This window comes from Ylistrum balloti, unplaced genomic scaffold, assembly GCF_031769215.1.
Source record: "Ylistrum balloti isolate Yb309-2 unplaced genomic scaffold, AGI_CSIRO_Ybal_v1 Utg370214, whole genome shotgun sequence".
NCBI lineage: Eukaryota > Metazoa > Mollusca > Bivalvia > Pectinida > Pectinidae > Ylistrum > Ylistrum balloti.
Genome location: NW_026782182.1, coordinates 774,053 through 794,156, shown reverse-complemented (window position 1 = coordinate 794,156; position 20,104 = coordinate 774,053). Strand labels below are relative to the sequence as shown.

The window sequence follows — 20,104 nt, the reverse complement described above, 5'->3', positions numbered from 1 at the left end:
GTCAATAAAACAAAAATAGAAAATGTTAGATACCTCGGGTGTTTTTCCCTGAAGATTTCTCTGCCAGGGCTGCGATACAGTTGCCGAGACATGATAATGACTGATTGATAGCGGCACCCTCCTTCAGACGATCTCCTGTTGCTCCTGTGCTCTCTGCTCGTTCACTAAAGAAATTGTGACAAGGAAAATACATTATTATATTCACCATTTAACTCATTTCACTTAAAGTAAAATCACAGGGATCAACAGTTTTCTTATCATCAACAGAGAAAAAGAAACACTTTCATCAATGTTATGTTATCAATGGAGAATTGATTAAGAATCGTTACATCATAACCATCTTCTTTTCAGTTTTTGAGAAATTATTAGGTTATGAAAAATAACAGTGATATCGCAATCAGTAACAGAGAAAAGCAGACACATCATTTTTTAATCAGCCTTTGTCTGTAACCCATTTCCATTGCAATCTCACCTTTCATTATTGGCTCAGATGGGTAGTTAGGAACTTAACGAGACCAGGTGTTGATTCACAAGGATAATATCAACACATTCGCACAAAAATATAAATTTCATGGAGTAGAAAATGACTGAAAAATGCATGACAACGAAACCAGAAGATAAAAAATGCCAAACAAACAAATCATAAATCAACTGACAGAGAAATTACAGCGAAATAGTACTATCATATGGCAAACAGTGAAATAGTACTATCATATAGCAAACAGTGAAATTGTACCATTATATAGCAAACAGTGAAATAGTACCATCATATAGCAAACAGTGAAATAGTACCATCATATAGCAAACAGTGAAATAGTACCATCATATAGCAAACAGTGAAATAGTACCATCATATAGCAAACAGCGAAATAGTACCATCATATAGCAAACCGTGAAATAGTACCATCATTTAGCAAACAGCGAAATAGTAATATCATATAGCAAACAGCGAAATAGTACCATCATATAGCAAACGGCGAAATAGTACTATCATATAGCAAACGGCGAAATAGTACCATCATATAGCAAACAGCGAAATAGTACCATCATATAGCAAACAGCGAAATAGTACTATCATATAGCAAACAGCGAAATAGTACTATCATATAGCAAACGGCGAAATAGTACTATCATATAGCAAACGGCGAAATAGTACCATCATATAGCAAACAGCGAAATAGTACCATCATATAGCAAACAGCGAAATAGTACTATCATATAGCAAACAAAATTCCTATCACTCACAGGTAAATTACAGATATATCAGTACCACAATATTAGTGATTACAGGATTTTTACCTGCCAGCTAAATCCACAAGGTTGACAACAGCTGTTTTGGCGGTTTCTTCCCCAGCAGCATTGATAAATTTCTGTTGAAATGTAATCCCAACAATGGTGTGAGCTCGACTGAAAACAAATAAAAAAGAAATTTTACCTTGACAAAAGGCTAACAGATAATTACACAATTTTCCAATTTATATCAAGAAATGTGTCTGTATAAATTAATATCAGGAAGTAATTTCAAGATTTCAAGTGTGACAGGTTTGTGAGTGACGTTAAAACACCAGTGATGTCAATTCATTTACCTCTTTATATCAATACCATCTCGTATCAATTTAGCGTTGATTAATCCAACAAAAGAACAAATTCTCTCACACCATACCAAGTGTTTTTTTCTTGAAGCAACTAATGCCAAGACATGTCATGAACATATCAGTAAAACTATTAGTATTTTCATTAATCTTTTTTATCATGTAGAAGTGGAATAGATATTACTTATTTTGATAGCTCTCAGCTGTTGCTGACGGAAAGTGATTTCAGACTTTACAAACACATGATAATCATTATCAAGAGATCTCACACTTTTGATGTGTTATTTGCATAGGTGGACACAGATTCACGTTATCTCAAAATTTGACAAGATAACTTTGTTTCAAATCGTTCATAACTGTGATAAATATCAAGCTAGATTTTAAAATAGAATTCAAAATGTTTTGTTACACTCAACTGTACTGATACAATGTTGACAAAACATTCAGGAAGCTTTTAAAGGAAGTTCACCAACGCATGCCTAGACAATTTCCATTTGGTTGACAAAGCATAATAACACTTAAGTATTTTTTTATGACCAAGATTATAGAAAACAGAGCAAAAATATCTCAACATCTAAATGAGGAAAACGTTATTGATTTTATTTTGTTTTTGTTTAAATACTTCAGCTATCAGATGCATTGGAATATCAATGATCTGTACAGAACAGGCCCAAATGTAAACAATTGAAAGTGATGAGGGACTCACACAATATGTCAATATGTGAACAGAGCATTCTGACCTACAGTACACAACCATCAATCTTTTCAAAATGGCTGATATGTGGTGATCTTGTTTAATAAAAATCTTTGGAACAAAAGCCATCAATCATCTATAAACAAATCTTAATTACTGAACCATGACTGTGGATATGCATCAATAACTCAACACAGATCTAAATTATAACCTTAGTACACAATGTCATACGATATACTCTACCATCAATTATGGCACTTTGAGGTAATAATTATTCAAAACTGCCATAAATATATCCGAGACAAAGGGGAATTTTAATGGAAAGATAAATTGTTTTGGTTATACAAGGGATTTTTTTTTTCTCACATGGTTTCATGTCATGTTTTTGTTACAAGTTCAATAAATTGGTCCCTAATCTTTGCAAGCTGATCAGTTTCATTGACTGATTTACAGTACAACAGTATAATAAAGGACTTATAATACTGCGTGATAAATCCAATGAACCGAAATCAGCAACAGATATAATACACCGAAAGTGAGACACACATGACGGCCATGATATAGATTTACATCCAATTTAAAGTTTTGTCTAAGAGAGAAATGTAAATAAAAAGCCTTCAGATTAACAGGGAACTAGTTTTTTGTCAATCATTTGCAAACTTAATGAAAGGTTGTAAGCTAGGTTGCCAAATATTTGGTTACTGCCATGGTAGCCATACAGGTAGTGTGTATGGAGCATTAGTCAGGCATGATGAGCGTTGATAGTGTCACACAGCAGACACACAGCAGACGACAGAGCTAGAGAGTATACTAAACAGGTTGAATACTTGGCCTAATATGTTTCTGTCTTCAATGCTTATACACATAACATTGATCAGCTCAAATGAGGAAAAATCACTCAGATTATTTTGTAATGTCGAAAAAAATGTGTACTTGAGTTTTACAATATACTACGTGTACCTAACATACACGCTTTGAGTGGCCCTGAATGCAGTGTTCTTGTAGTCATTGGTTACACATGCATTAGTGCACAAGGCTCTTATCAAAATGGTACAAGATAGCAAACATGTTGTTAAGTAAACAAAAGAAGCACAGGAACACCTGCTTCATGGTAATCAAAGTTCTATAGCAAACATAAATGTGATGTAAGCAAACTCTCCAACATTTCAAACTCAATTCTATTGTAAATCTCAATTTTAGATTAAGATATGACATTATCAATTGGATATATCTAAATTTCCAATGCAAATCTTTCTCATTACAACCTCCCATTAAATTCTATTGCCTGATTCTGACCTCCCAAAAAACCCACAGCTTGATTCTAACCTCCCAAAATCTCACTGCCTGACTATACCCTCCCAAAATCCCACTGCCTGACTATACCCTCCCAAAATCCCACTGCCTCACTATACCCTCCCAAAATCTCACTGCCTGATTCTATCCTCACAAAATCTCACTGCTTGTTTCTATCCTCACAAAATCCCACTGTCTGACTCTAATCTCCCAAAATCTCACTGCCTGATTCTAACCTCCCAAAATCTCACTGCCTGATTCTAACGTTTCAAAATCTTGCTGCCTGATACTAACCTCCCGAAATCTCAAACCGTGGTTCTAACCTCCAAAAAAACCCACAGCTTGATTCTAACCTCCCAAAGTCACACTGCCTGGTTATAACCTCCCAAAATCTCACTGCCTGACTCTAACCTCCAAAAATCTCACTGCCTGACTCTAACCTCCCAAAATCTCACTGCCTGACTCTAACCTCCAAAAATCTCACTGCCTGACTCTAACCTCCAAAAATCTCACTGCCTGACTCTAACCTCCAAAAATCTCACTGCCTGACTCTAACCTCCAAAAATCTCACTGCCTGACTCTAACCTCCCAAAATCTCACTGCCTGACTCTAACCTCCAAAAATCTCACTGCCTGACTCTAACCTCCAAAAATCTCACTGCCTGACTCTAACCTCCCAAAATCTCACTGCCTGATTCTGACCTCCAAAAATCCCAATGCCTGATTCTAAACTTCCAAAACTCCCACTCTCTGATTGTCACCTTCCAAAATCCTACAGCTTGAGTATAACCTTCTAAAATCCTACAGCCTTATTCTAACCTCTCAAATTCCCACTTCCTGACTCTAACCTCCCAAAATCCCACTCTCTGATTCTAACCTCCCTAAATCCCACTGCCTGATTCTAATGTCCCCAAATCCCACTGCCTGGTTCTAATGCCTCCAAATCCCACTGCCTGGTTCTATCCCCACAATAGTCTATTTGCTCATTCTTACCACCCAAAATATCAAATTCTGCTAGCTCCTTCTAACCTCCCTAAATTCTGCTAGCTCCTTCTAACCTCCCTAAATTCTGCTAGCTCCTTCTAACCTCCCTAAATTCTGCTAGCTCCTTCTAACCTTCCTAAATTCTGCTAGCTCCTTCTAACCTCCCAAAATTCTGCTAGCTCCTTCTAACCTCCCTAAATTCTGCTAGCTCCTTCTAACCTCCCTAAATTCTGCTAGCTCCTTCTAACCTCCCTAAATTCTGCTAGCTCCTTCTAACCTCCCTAAATTCTGCTAGCTCCTTCTAACCATCCTAAATTCTGCTAGCTCCTTCTAACCTCCCTAAATTCTGCTAGCTCCTTCTAACCTCCCTAAATTCTGCTAGCTCCTTCTAACCTCCCTAAATTCTGCTAGCTCCTTCTAACCTCCCTAAATTCTGCTAGCTCCTTCTAACCATCCTAAATTCTGCTAGCTCCTTCTAACCATCCTAAATTCTGCTAGCTCCTTCTAACCTCCCTAAATTCTGCTAGCTCCTTCTAACCTCCCAAAATTCTGCTAGCTCCTTCTAACCTCCCTAAATTCTGCTAGCTCCTTCTAACCTCCCTAAATTCTGCTAGCTCCTTCTAACCTCCCTAAATTCTGCTAGCTCCTTCTAACCTCCCTAAATTCTGCTAGCTCCTTCTAACCTCCCTAAATTCTGCTAGCTCCTTCTAACCATCCTAAATTCTGCTAGCTCCTTCTAACCTCCCTAAATTCTGCTAGCTCCTTCTAACCTCCCTAAATTCTGCTAGCTCCTTCTAACCTCCCTAAATTCTGCTAGCTCCTTCTAACCTCCCTAAATTCTGCTAGCTCCTTCTAACCTCCCTAAATTCTGCTAGCTCCTTCTAACCTCCCTAAATTCTGCTAGCTCCTTCTAACCTCCCAAAATTCTGCTAGCTCCTTCTAACCTCCCTAAATTCTGCTAGCTCCTTCTAACCTCCCTAAATTCTGCTAGCTCCTTCTAACCTCCCTAAATTCTGCTAGCTCCTTCTAACCTCCCTAAATTCTGCTAGCTCCTTCTAACCTCCCTAAATTCTGCTAGCTCCTTCTAACCTCCCTAAATTCTGCTAGCTCCTTCTAACCTCCCTAAATTCTGCTAGCTCCTTCTAACCTCCCTAAATTCTGCTAGCTCCTTCTAACCTCCCTAAATTCTGCTAGCTCCTTCTAACCATCCTAAATTCTGCTAGCTCCTTCTAACCTCCCTAAATTCTGCTAGCTCCTTCTAACCTCCCAAAATTCTGCTAGCTCCTTCTAACCTCCCTAAATTCTGCTAGCTCCTTCTAACCTCCCAAAATTCTGCTAGCTCCTTCTAACCTCCCTAAATTCTGCTAGCTCCTTCTAACCATCCTAAATTCTGCTAGCTCCTTCTAACCATCCTAAATTCTGCTAGCTCCCAAAATTCTGCTAGCTCCTTCTAACCATCCTAAATTCTGCTAGCTCCCAAAATTCTGCTAGCTCCTTCTAACCTCCCTAAATTCTGCTAGCTCCTTCTAACCTCCCTAAATTCTGCTAGCTCCTTCTAACCATCCTAAATTCTGCTAGCTCCCAAAATTCTGCTAGCTCCTTCTAACCTCCCTAAATTCTGCTAGCTCCTTCTAACCACCCAAAATACTACTGGTTCATTCTAACCACCCATAATTCTTCTGGCTGACCGTTACCTGCCAAAACCCTACTTTAACATTTGCTAATCTAATTTAGCAGATGTAGAGCAATGTGATAAACATTTGTGAACTATCCTCTTATATGAAATGATATGATAAATATCAAGACCTACATTTGTCATCTACAACTTCATGAAATCTGTCATATGCTATTTCACTGAATACTAACATCCTTATATATCACCTTTTCTAAAATCAATTATTCCTTCACACCTCATCCAGGCCCCAATTTCATGAACCACCCTTAACTTTAGGAATTTTCTTTAACTTAAAATTGCCTATAGGAAAACATTACATAAGTCAAGGAAACTTTTTTTAAGTTTAAGTTTATTTAACTCTTGTAATGTTTTCTTATGGTAGTTAATGTTTCCTTCAGTTAAGGAAGATTTGTGAAACTAGGACCTAATCACTTATTATATTGTCAGATCTTACATAACATGAAAATTTTGTTGTATCAATGGTAGCAGGATATTTACATTTCTTAAACCATCACAAAGGTGATTCCTTTGACTACAACCAATTTTATAGGAAATCTTACTAGTTCCTTTATCAATATAGCAAGAGAGTAAATGAACAGATTTTCATTGATCTCCGAATGGTCACAGCTGAACGACCACAAACATGATAAATGCGTTACCTGAATACCATCAATTCAAGGCTTACTTAATAATCCCTTTGGGCTCAATGTAATACACATTCAACTGACATATTGCTCTAAACTTTTGAATTTTACTTCTTGATCTATTCTGTAATAAGTCTGCAGGCATTATCCGTTTTTCAACATCAAGGATTAGATCAATTAATACAGGATTATCAAATCATGTGTTTTGTTATTTTTGCTAAAAAGCATCAGATGCTGGCTTATTACCAAACTTGTGTTTTACAGCAATATTTGTTGATGTTGGTAGAAATGTCCACAGTTTAGACTCCATCAATAACAAGATAATTCAGTATAGTACAGTCCCCCAAAGAATTTGACCAGTAGTGGAGGAGCCTGGACAAACTTTTTCTTTCATGTAAGTCCAAATGACCTAAGACGACACACTGCCTTACCTAGGTGAACCTATGCCCAAAGTTTAAAGTTCCTGTGACTAGTATTGTAGGGGATAGCGCACAGACAAACCTTTTCTTTAATGTAAGTTGCAGGTCAAAATGTATGTGTGACCTACTTTTGAAACACTACAAACCACTTTGCCAAGATGAACCCATACCCAAAATATAATCTTCCAGTATCTACTAGTGTAAGAGATAAACCCTAGACAATCATTATATTTAATGTATGAATAAAATAAATGTAGGTCTAAGGTCAATATGTAGGGCAGAATGACCTAATGCGACACACCACCTCATCAAGGTGAACATCAAATACAATGTTACAGTGATCAGCTGTGTAGGTGATCGAGCCCAGGTATTTACTACAGTAGCATACATCCTTAAATCATTAACTTAACATCCCTTACCTGCTGGTGGCATTCATGTTAGTAGAAGCCACAGTTCTATTGGTTGTTCCTTCTGCAATCCTCTTAGAGATTTCATCATAGCTGGCAACAGGAACTACTATCAGACCATCAGCTGTTGACAGAAAATTTCACCATCAATTAAAAAGTTCAAGAAATACATCTGTGACTGAAATAAGCAATACCATCAATAAAAACAAACAACAACAACCTTCTGACTCAATCTACCAACAATACCAACAAACATCAACAACCTTCTGACTCAATCTACCAACAATACCAACAAACATCAACAACCTTCTGACTCAATCTACCAACAATACCAACAAACATCAACAACCTTCTGACTCAATCTACCAACAATATCAAAAAACATCAACAACCTTCTGACTCAATCTACCAACAATACCAACAAACATCAACAACCTTCTGACTCAATTTAACAACAATATCAAAAAACATCAACAACCTTCTGACTCAATCTACCATCAATAAAAACAAACATCAACAACCTTCTGACTCAATCTACCAACAATACCAACAAACATCTACAACCTTCTGACTCAATCTACCAACAATACCAACAAACATCTACAACCTTCTGAACCCAACAATACCAACAAACATCTGACTCAATCTACCAACAATACATCAACAACCTTCTGACTCAATCTACCAACAAACATCAACAACCTTCTGACTCAATCTACAATCAATAAAAACAAACATCAACAACCTTCTGACTCAATCTACCAACAATACAAACAAACATCAACAACCTTCTGACTCAATCTACCAACAATACCAACAAACATCAACAACCTTCTGACTCAATCTACCAACAAACATCAACAACCTTCTGACTCAATCTACCAACAATACCAACAAACATCAACAACCTTCTGACTCAATCTACCAACAAACATCAACAACCTTCTGACTCAATCTACCAACATCAACAACCTTCTGACTCAATCTACCAACAATACCAACAAACATCAACAACCTTCTGACTCAATCTACCAACAATACCAACAAACATCAACAACCTTCTGACTCAATCTACCAACAATACCAACAAACATCAACAACCTTCTGACTCAATCTACAATCAATATAAAAAAACATCAACAACCTTCTGACTCAATCTACCAACAATACCAACAAACATCAACAACCTTCTGACTCAATCTACCAACAATACCAACAAACATCAACAACCTTCTGACTCAATCTACCAACAATACAAACAAACATCAACAACCTTCTGACTCAATCTACCAACAATATAAAAAAACATCAACAACCTTCTGACTCAATCTACCAACAATACCAACAAACATCAACAACCTTCTGACTCAATCTACCAACAATAAACAAACATCAACAACCTTCTGACTCAATCTACCAACAATACCAACAAACATCAACAACCTTCTGACTCAATCTACAATCAATATCAAAAAAACAACAAACATCAACAACCTTCTGACTCAATCTACAAACATCAACAAACATCAACAACCTTCTGACTCAATCTACCAACAATACCAACAAACATCAACAACCTTCTGACTCAATCTACCAACAATACCAACAAACATCAACAACCTTCTGACTCAATCTACCAACAATACCAACAAACATCAACAACCTTCTGACTCAATCTACCAACAATACCAACAAACATCAACAACCTTCTGACTCAATCTACCAACAATACCAACAAACATCAACAACCTTCTGACTCAATCTACCAACAATACCAACAAACATCAACAACCTTCTGACTCAATCTACCAACAATACCAACAAACATCAACAACCTTCTGACTCAATCTACCAACAATACCAACAAACATCAACAACCTTCTGACTCAATCTACCAACAATACAATAACAAACATCAACAACCTTCTGACTCAATCTACCAACAATACCAACAAACATCAACAACCTTCTGACTCAATCTACCAACAATACATCAACAAACATCAACAACCTTCTGACTCAATCTACAATCAACAACCTTCTGACTCAATCTACCAACAATATAAACAAACATCAACAACCTTCTGACTCAATCTACCAACAATACCAACAAACATCAACAACCTTCTGACTCAATTTACCAACAATATAAAAACATCAACAACCTTCTGACTCAATTTACCAACAATACCAACAAACATCAACAACCTTCTGACACAATCTACCAACAAACATCAACAACCTTCTGACTCAATCAACAACCTTCTAATCTACCAACAATACCAAAAAACATCAACAACCTTCTGACTACAATCAACAACCTTCTACCAACAATACATCAACAAACATCAACAACCTTCTGACTCAATCTACCAACAATACAAACAAACATCAACAACCTTCTGACTCAATCTACAACAATACCAACAAACAACAAACATCAACAACCTTCTGACTCAATCTACAAACAATCCCAAAAAACATAATCAAACAAAATACACACACTACAAACAAACATCAACAACCTTCTGACTCAATCTACCAACAATACCAACAAACATCAACAACCTTCTGACTCAATCTACCAACAAACATCAACAACCTTCTGACTCAATCTACCAACAATACCAACAAACATCAACAACCTTCTGACTCAATTTAACAACAAACATCAACAACCTTCTGACTCAATCTACCAACAATACCAACAAACATCAACAACCTTCTGACACAATCTACCAACAAACATCAACAACCTTCTGACTCAATTTACCAACAATACCAACAAAAATCAACAACCTTCTGACTCAATCTACCAACAAACATCAACAACCTTCTGACTCAATCTACCAACAATACCAACAAACATCAACAACCTTCTGACTCAATCTACCAACAATACCAACAAACATCAACAACCTTCTGACTCAATCTACCAACAAACATCAACAACCTTCTGACTCAATCTACCAACAATATCAACAACCTTCTGACTCAATCTACCAACAAACATCAACAACCTTCTGACTCAATCTACCAACAATATAAAAAAACAAACAACCTTCTGACCAACAATACAACAAAAATCAACAACCTTCTGACTCAATCTACCAACAAACATCAACAACCTTCTGACTCAATCTACCAACAAACATCAACAACCTTCTGACTCAATCTACCAACAATACCAACAAACATCAACAACCTTCTGACTCAATCTACCAACAAACATCAACAACCTTCTGACTCAATCTACCAACAATACCAACAAACATCAACAACCTTCTGACTCAATCTACCAACAAACATCAACAACCTTCTGACTCAATCTATCAACAATACCAACAAACATCAACAACCTTCTGACTCAATCTACCAACAAACATCAACAACCTTCTGACTCAATCTACCAACAATACCAACAAACATCAACAACCTTCTGACTCAAACAACAAACATCAACAACCTTCTGACTCAATCTACCAACAATACCAACAAACATCAACAACCTTCTGACTCAATCTACCAACAAACATCAACAACCTTCTGACTCAATCTACCATCAATAAAAACAAACATCAACAACCTTCTGACTCAATCTACCATCAATAAAAACAAACATCAACAACCTTCTGACTCAATCTACCAACAATACCAACAAACATCAACAACCTTCTGACTCAATCTACCAACAAACATCAACAACCTTCTGACTCAATTTACCAACAATATAAAAAAACATCAACAACCTTCTGACTCAATCTACCAACAATACCAACAAACATCAACAACCTTCTGACTCAATCTACAATCAATATAAAAAAACATCAACAACCTTCTGACTCAATTTACCAACAATACCAACAAAAATCAACAACCTTCTGACTCAATCTACCAACAAACATCAACAACCTTCTGACTCAATTTAACAACAATACCAACAAACATCAACAACCTTCTGACTCAATCTATCAACAATACCAACAAACATCAACAACCTTCTGACTCAATCTACCAACAAGCATCAACAACCTTCTGACTCAATCTACCAACAAACATCAACAACCTTCTGACTCAATCTACCAACAAACATCAACAACCTTCTGACTCAATCTACAAACAATATCAAAAAACATCAACAACCTTCTGACACAATCTACCAACAAACATCAACAACCTTCTGACTCAATCTACCAACAAACATCAACAACCTTCTGACTCAATCTACAATCAATATAAAAAAACATCAACAACCTTCTGACTCAATCTACCAACAATACCAACAAACATCAACAACCTTCTGACTCAATCTACCATCAATAAAAACAAACATCAACAACCTTCTGACTCAATCTACCAACAATACCAACAAACATCAACAACCTTCTGACTCAATCTACCAACAATACCAACAAACATCAACAACCTTCTGACTCAATCTACAAACAATATCAAAAAACATCAACAACCTTCTGACACAATCTACCAACAAACATCAACAACCTTCTGACTCAATCTACCAACAATACCAGCAAACATCAACAACCTTCTAACTCAATCTACAATCAATATAAAAAAACATCAACAACCTTCTGACTCAATCTACCAACAATACCAACAAACATCAACAACCTTCTGACTCAATCTACCATCAATAAAAACAAACATCAACAACCTTCTGACTCAATCTACCAACAATACCAACAAACATCAACAACCTTCTGACTCAATCTACCAACAATACCAACAAACATCAACAACCTTCTGACTCAATCTACAAACAATATAAAAAAACATCAACAACCTTCTGACTCAATCTACCAACAATACCAACAAACATCAACAACCTTCTGACTCAATCTACCAACAAACATCAACAACCTTCTGACTCAATCTACCAACAATATCAAAAAACATCAACAACCTTCTGACTCAATCTACCAACAATACCAACAAACATCAACAACCTTCTGACTCAATCTACCAACAATACCAACAAACATCAACAACCTTCTGACTCAATCTACCAACAAACATCAACAACCTTCTGACTCAATCTACCAACAATACCAGCAAACATCAAAGTTAGCATTTCGTCTAAATAAGAAATTAAGAAATTCAGGAGAATAATAGATATAAGACCTTTATGTTAGGGTTACATTATTCCAAGTGGACATGAATATGTGTTTATCTTTTGACAGACACATATGTGGGCAATATTGAGGTTCAAGTTAAAAAAAAAAAAAAAAAACATGACAAGCATTAGGATTTTGAGACCTAGACCTCTGAAGTGTTAGACAAATTAATTATACAACTCATCTTCTCATAGTGGCTGATAATTAGGCAAAGTTTTATACCTCTACAATAGCTTAACAGGTTACAACATGATGAAGGAGACAAAACTTTGTATAGTTCAATAAAGGGTTAAAAAAAAAAACTAAGTTAGAAAATGTGACCTTTAGAGGACAAACAAAAATTTGATATGCGACACATTGTCTGATAATGGTTAACAACTATACAAAGTTCCCTAGCTCTGCTATAAATGATTGCAAAGTAATGAAGTGGACACCCACATGTTTCAAATGCATGAATGCACAGACGCATGCACGGACGAACAGAGCAATAACTATAGGGCATCTGACATAAAGAGGCAGGGCTTTACATAATGACCATCCACTTTAGTAGTAACCAGATAGGGGAAAATCTGCATTTGGTCAAACACAAATTAGCCTGGTATACTTTTAACAAATCATACAGAGAGTGACTTAACCTGGTATACTTTTAACACATTATACAGAGTGACTTAACCTGGTATACTTTTAACACATAATACAGAGAGTGACTTAACCTGGTATACTTTTAACATATCATACAGAGAGTGACTTAACCTGATATACTTTTAACACATTATACAGAGTGACTTAACCTGGTATACTTTTAACACATAATACAGAGAGTGACTTAACCTGGTATACTTTTAACACATTATACAGAGTGACTTAACCTGGTATACTTTTAACACATTATACAGAGTGACTTAACCTGGTATACTTTTAACACATTATACAGAGAGTGACTTAACCTGGTATACTTTTAACACATTATACAGAAAGTGACTTAACCTGGTATACTTTTAACACATTATACAGAGTGACTTAACCTGGTATACTTTAACACATTATACAGAGAGTGACTTAACCTGGTATACTTTTAACACATTATACAGAAAGTGACTTAACCTGGTATACTTTTAACACATTATACAGAGTGACTTAACCTGGTATACTTTAACACATTATACAGAGAGTGACTTAACCTGGTATACTTTTAACACATTATACAGAGTGACTTAACCTGGTATACTTTTAACACATTATACAGAGTGACTTAACCTGGTATACTTTTAACACATTATACAGAGAGTGACTTAACCTGGTATACTTTTAACACATCATACAGAGAGTGACTTAACCTGATATACTTTTAACACATTATACAGAGTGACTTAACCTGGTATACTTTTAACACATTATACAGAGAGTGACTTAACCTGGTATACTTTTAACACATTATACAGAGTGACTTAACCTGGTATACTTTTAACACATTATACAGAGTGACTTAACCTGGTATACTTTTAACACATCATACAGAGAGTGACTTAACCTGATATACTTTTAACACATTATACAGAGTGACTTAACCTGGTATACTTTTAACACATTATACAGAGAGTGACTTAACCTGGTATACTTTTAACACATAATACAGAGAGTGACTTAACCTGGTATAACACATTATATAGAGTGACTTAACCTGGTATACTTTTAACACATCATACAGAGTGACTTAACCAGGTGTACTTTTAACACATTATACAGAGAGTGACTTAACCTGGTATACTTTTAACACATTATACAGAGAGTGACTTAACCTGGTATACTTTTAACACATTATACAGAGTGACTTAACCTGGTATACTTTTAACACATCATACAGAGTGACTTAACCTGGTATACTTTTAACACATTATACAGAGAATGACTTACCGTAGAAACCCTGTTTAGGATGCTGTCTTACTTTAAGTCCTCCACGGCTTGATGATTTTGACAATAAATCTCGGACCTGTTCATTGTAGATTTCCAGCATACTGAAGGTTACCTGAGAAACATAATATTTGGTATGTTAAATATTGAACCATTGTGTAGTTTTTACTAGCAACATTACATGAGGCTGAGCTGTAACAGTGGACCAAATTTGTCCACATGTATCTTCCAAAGATACAGAACTGGTGTAGCTTAAAGCTGAAGAGTTTTTTTCCAACAAAACCAAGGTGTTCTTGGGAAATTAACAATATTAGACAAAATCTTACCTCAAATTCTGTTTTATCACCAGAATTTTTTTTGTCGTTGATCTGCTGGAAGATATTGTCACAAAACATGGGTACAATTCCTGTAATGAAAAGAAATTGGACTTGATCATACAGTGATTGCATTTCTAGATTTAATTTGAATAGCCACTAAAACATATGTACATGCATTTAAGCTACATGTACAAATACCTGAATAATTCTGTATAATATATATAGGTGTATCACAGAATATTTATTAGATACAGTCTGTATAAAGTCAAACACAACACCATAAAAAAGGGCCTTAACTCTGTATATTGAATTATAACGATTTCAGTATATATAACATCATTTCATGTTTATCTTCCTGTACAAAATGTCCAATATTATATCAGTAGATTCCAAACCCCAGCCAAACAGCAACCCAGCTTGTATATAGTTGGGTCTTTGATATTATGATTGGTCACCAACCATACAATTTCTTTACAACAACATGTTCTTTCATTCATTACAAGCATACCATACAGTTTTTAAAATCTAAGGTGGGTTTTGGAGCCCAATACAGAAACTCAAGAGATAAAAAAAAAAACAAATAAATAAAACTGTGCTTACAAAGCTATAGGTTTTAGAGCATAGACCATCTTGTTTATTTTGTATACGTTCATACACAGATTGGCTGCATTGTTTAATTCTTGCACACCTGTAACATGAATTAAAGAATGCTGTCGCCTTTAAGTTTTTACTTATATTGTAAACATACCTTTGTTGACACCATATCCCACCATGGACCAACTTTTTCCTGAGCCTGTCTGTCCATAGGCAAATAATGTTGAGTTATATCCTCCCCAGGCATTCTCCAATACACCCACTCCCAAATCATTATACACACTTTTCTGAAATCAAAATAATTCCATTATAGTTTTGAGTAACAAGAGGCCCATAGAGCCTGTCTAACTCACCTGGTTTATTTTGCTAAAATTGATTAACTTAAACTAAAGGAAAAGTATTTAAAACACTTGTATCAATTTCCCCATTAAAGGTTTGCCCCTGCTCACACAATAGGTTTAGATGCACTGTTTGTACAAAACTAAGTTCTCTTCATCAAAGATGGCTTCCATTCCTACAGAAATGGGATGTTTCAAAGAATTTGCTCTATTTCGATTATTTGGCCCCATCCCTCCAACCCCAAGGGGTCAGAAACAACTAAAAAACTAAACTAAAAACATACTAAATCGATCCCCTTCACTTAAGCATGACACAGACTAAACTGGAACAGAACCCAGGAATTCCTACAAAATAAGAATTTACTTTAAAGAATTTGATCTTTTTCCACTAATCCCCTCCTGCTCCTCCTGCCCCTGCTGCCCTTCCTGCTCAAGGGAGCTAAAACCAATCATTTACAAAAGTGATTCCCCCTTCACTCAAGAATGATTCAGACCAAATCTGAGTAAAATCATTCCTAAAAGATAATGATATTAAAGAATTAGCTCTATTTTCCCTATCAGGGTCTAATTGTAACAGCTACTTCCATACCTGATCAGCAAACTTTTTGCCATTTGGTTTTGATGGGTCAGGTTCATAATAGCCATTGTTTTCCTTGCAGCCGTCATGTGACCAGTAGCTGAAGTCAAAGGTAAATTTGCGAGGTTCGTCGTTCCCTGATGGATCTGTTATTTGTGTTGTGTTACCATTCATATCAATGATAAGCGTGGAGTTGAGAGTTTTCTCTCGAGAGTTGTACGCAGTGTTAAGGAAAGTAAGATTGAAATACCTTCACACACAAAAATATATTAACAGTAAAAAAAGAAGTTTGGATAGCATTACCAATTAAAATATCAAAATAAATCCACTGAAGGAAATCTATCCCAACTTCAAAATACTAAGTAATTTGGCTTCATTTTCTTAAGTACTTTACAATGTCAAATGTAAATACATATCTGTTACAAGCCGTTTATACCAATTTCACAAAATAAGCAGCAAATAAGAATTCAAAATTGCAATTTTATCAATTACATCAAATCAGCATACAAGAGCAGGATTCCAATATAAACTAGTAAAGTAAGGGTAAAATATGACTGAAGGAAGGATCTACATGGAGACTCTAGAACCAGAAGAATAAGACCAGGTGTTCTGGAAGGGTTCACATCTTATGATCAAACTACATCACTTGCCATATAAAACAGGATGAAAGTAGTGTCCCCTGCTCAAAGCGAGAAATAGAGTGACAATGAAAACCAGTGACCAGTATTAAACACACCAAACTTTATATCACACTGGAAAAAGAATATTTCCAGATTGAGACTTTGAGGACAACCATCAAACTTCCTCATCTTGTTTATCAGTCTATATGTATATTAAAAACACTTGTGCTATGATTTTCTCCTTTTGCAGTTTAGGTCTTTAACAAAATATATATCATGGGCATATCATTCTTGAATACTATATCAACTGTGGATGCTTTAGTGTTTAAAGACAGACAGGATTATCACTATCAAGAAAATGAAAGTTAAATTCAATGTGCAATATATTACCTATGTGGCCATCGAAGGTATTCCAAAAATACATTTCACAAAGCTATGATGATCCAAGGATGGCCTTGTTATATCTATTCAGAAACCAGTAGTTTGAAGTACTTGTTTAGGATTATGTTCTGATATGTAAGCTTGTCAGCTTGCTCTATATAGTTTTGTTAAGAAATCAGAGGCACATAAGATGTATATATCTTTACATTTCTGCAAAATATTTCACAAAAAATTAAATTTAAGAAATAGATATGAGCAGATGATACACAAATGAAACTGTTCTGTTCTGGGAATATTGTTTGTGACAATGCTACACATTTCAGTACAGAAAATATTGCAGTGAAATTTATCTATAAAAAGGAGTCACTTTAATGTTGATTGTATGAACTTTTAAAAATGAAATAGTAAGGTATTAGACCAAATAGAGTATGTGTATGTTATATTTTGTTATATTCCCTGCCAATGTCAAGGACACAATCAATAAAGATAAATGATATAATCTACTTAGATAATTATCACATTAGCTTCAGACAAGTATGTCATTTTCTGTGATATAATTGACAAGGGATCAGTAACATAAAACACTCCAAATTATAGGAAACAAAGCCTATGACAGTTTTGACACATCTACATCATTTTCAACCTATTGTAATAATAGACAAAGCTGCCTAGAAAGACCACTCAAGGGAGAAAAGTGGCCTTGATTTAGAGGTACAATAACTATGGATTGTGTTACAATGGGAAAGGAAAACATAGGCCTTTATAGACAGACATTTCTTACATATGGGTGGCCTTTACGGATAGGTATTTGTTAATTACAGGTGGTCTTTATAGACAGGTATCTGCATTATACAGTTGTTTTTAATAGACAGGTATCTATTATATATATAGGTGACCTTATATGCAGCTATATATTATGTATGGGTGACCTTTAGAGACAGGTTTTGATGGTATATTCAGGACCAGGAGATCTTTAGGGCAGGTACAATATCTATGCACAATGCACATTTGTATATCTGCCAAAGATCTCTACATTTGCAGTCCTGAACAAAAAGAATTAAAGTAGAACAATATACATTTCTAATTAGATTGAAAAATTCAACGGTCATCTGTAATCTATCATTGTAACATAAATAAAATACTGTGTAGATATAACATTATATAATTAATTATCATTCTCTGTCTGCTTCATTGTCATAAGATCAAATAACAAGTGTATCTGAAATTCCCTCGATGTCAACATTATGATGTCACAGCTGAATGTAGTAATTGCCTAATTGATTCTCACTTTTCTCCACAAATATTATCATGGAACTTTGATGATAAAACGGGGACATACTAGTTACATATTGGATGAGATACACACACACCTTGAATTATAACATATTACAGTATAATTACCCTGTCAGTTTGAAAGAAAGAGACAGTGTATGGTTGTTCTCACTAGCTAGGATGTGTTTAAACACTAGTATTGGAGAGCGGGATGAATAATTTCTACACTTGTTCCTAGGGTCTGGCTAGTCAGTTTTGCAAATGGTTGTCACCATCTATTTTACATGTCCATACGACAGTCCAGTATCATCAGGAGAGAACCCCTCAGACAAGGTAGCACGATGTCTGAATTTCTTCTTACCTCAACACCAGATTAAGATATTTTGATGGACCAATTCTGGCCCAAAAAACTGATGTTAGTTATTCTTCTGTTTAATATTTAACAGCTGGTGTTGGGGTCACAGGAAACACAGGTTTGTGACTATTATAAAGGGAGACAATTCAGGGATTGGGGTGTGGAAGGGACCGAGTTGGGGGGCCGGGGTAGGGAACTAATTAGATTGCATGAAATGATGGAGGTGTGTGATAATAACATTAACAGACAACATTTTCTAAAAAAAAAACACCACACACGCTAAAGTACTTCTACATCACAAGAACAATATCAGTATTACTAATTTGCTACGAAACCTACTCGCAAAGTTTTTTTTTTTATCAACAACAAGAACATGCAAAGTAAACACTATAAAACACACATATATATAACATAAAACGGCAATTAAACATATTTCACCAAAAGCCTTGAAAACTTTGTGAATTTAACTGTAGCCTTCATACCGTAATAGTTCCGAGCCTTTTTGACAGCACCTGTCAAACTCTCCGAGTCACTTTTCGTGTTGTGATAAAAAAAGGATATGAATGGGCGAACCCTAACTGCAACTCGCACGTTCTCCTCAGGCATGTTGGATGTTTGTGGGTGCTACTCCTATGTGTTTTAATGTCTGATATTACTCACAAATGCAAAAATGTCCAGCGATATGAAAATCCCACAAGTCAGCCGGCTAAATGATCCGCCATGTTTATATCGCCTGTGTTTGTAAACGTGATTGGTTGCTAAGGTACTTGTCAATAGCGTGCATGGTACTGGAATCTCAACAACCAGTTAAATATAGAACGGGGCCCGTGTAAGGGGAATTATAATGGTGCACCTCTCAACCATTTAGGCAATTAATTATTTACCTTATCTAAATGT

General features: G+C 35.6%; 1 protein-coding gene across 1 annotated transcript in view; it reads right to left on the bottom strand.

Moving 5' to 3' along the window:
* Positions 1 to 19,813, bottom strand: part of LOC132551795 (kinesin-like protein KIF28P) — a 30,462-nt gene extending 10,649 nt beyond the window's left edge. Inside the window, exons 1-8 of the mRNA XM_060215939.1 lie at positions 19,769 to 19,813; positions 16,592 to 16,795; positions 15,819 to 15,951; positions 15,080 to 15,159; positions 14,757 to 14,868; positions 7,720 to 7,831; positions 1,300 to 1,407; positions 34 to 164 (exon numbers count right to left, since the gene is read on the bottom strand). Of these exons, the coding sequence (XP_060071922.1) occupies positions 34 to 164; positions 1,300 to 1,407; positions 7,720 to 7,831; positions 14,757 to 14,868; positions 15,080 to 15,159; positions 15,819 to 15,951; positions 16,592 to 16,795; positions 19,769 to 19,813 (925 nt within the window). The remainder of the gene's footprint in view (positions 1 to 33; positions 165 to 1,299; positions 1,408 to 7,719; positions 7,832 to 14,756; positions 14,869 to 15,079; positions 15,160 to 15,818; positions 15,952 to 16,591; positions 16,796 to 19,768) is intronic.
* Between the last annotated feature and the right edge of the window lie 291 nt (positions 19,814 to 20,104).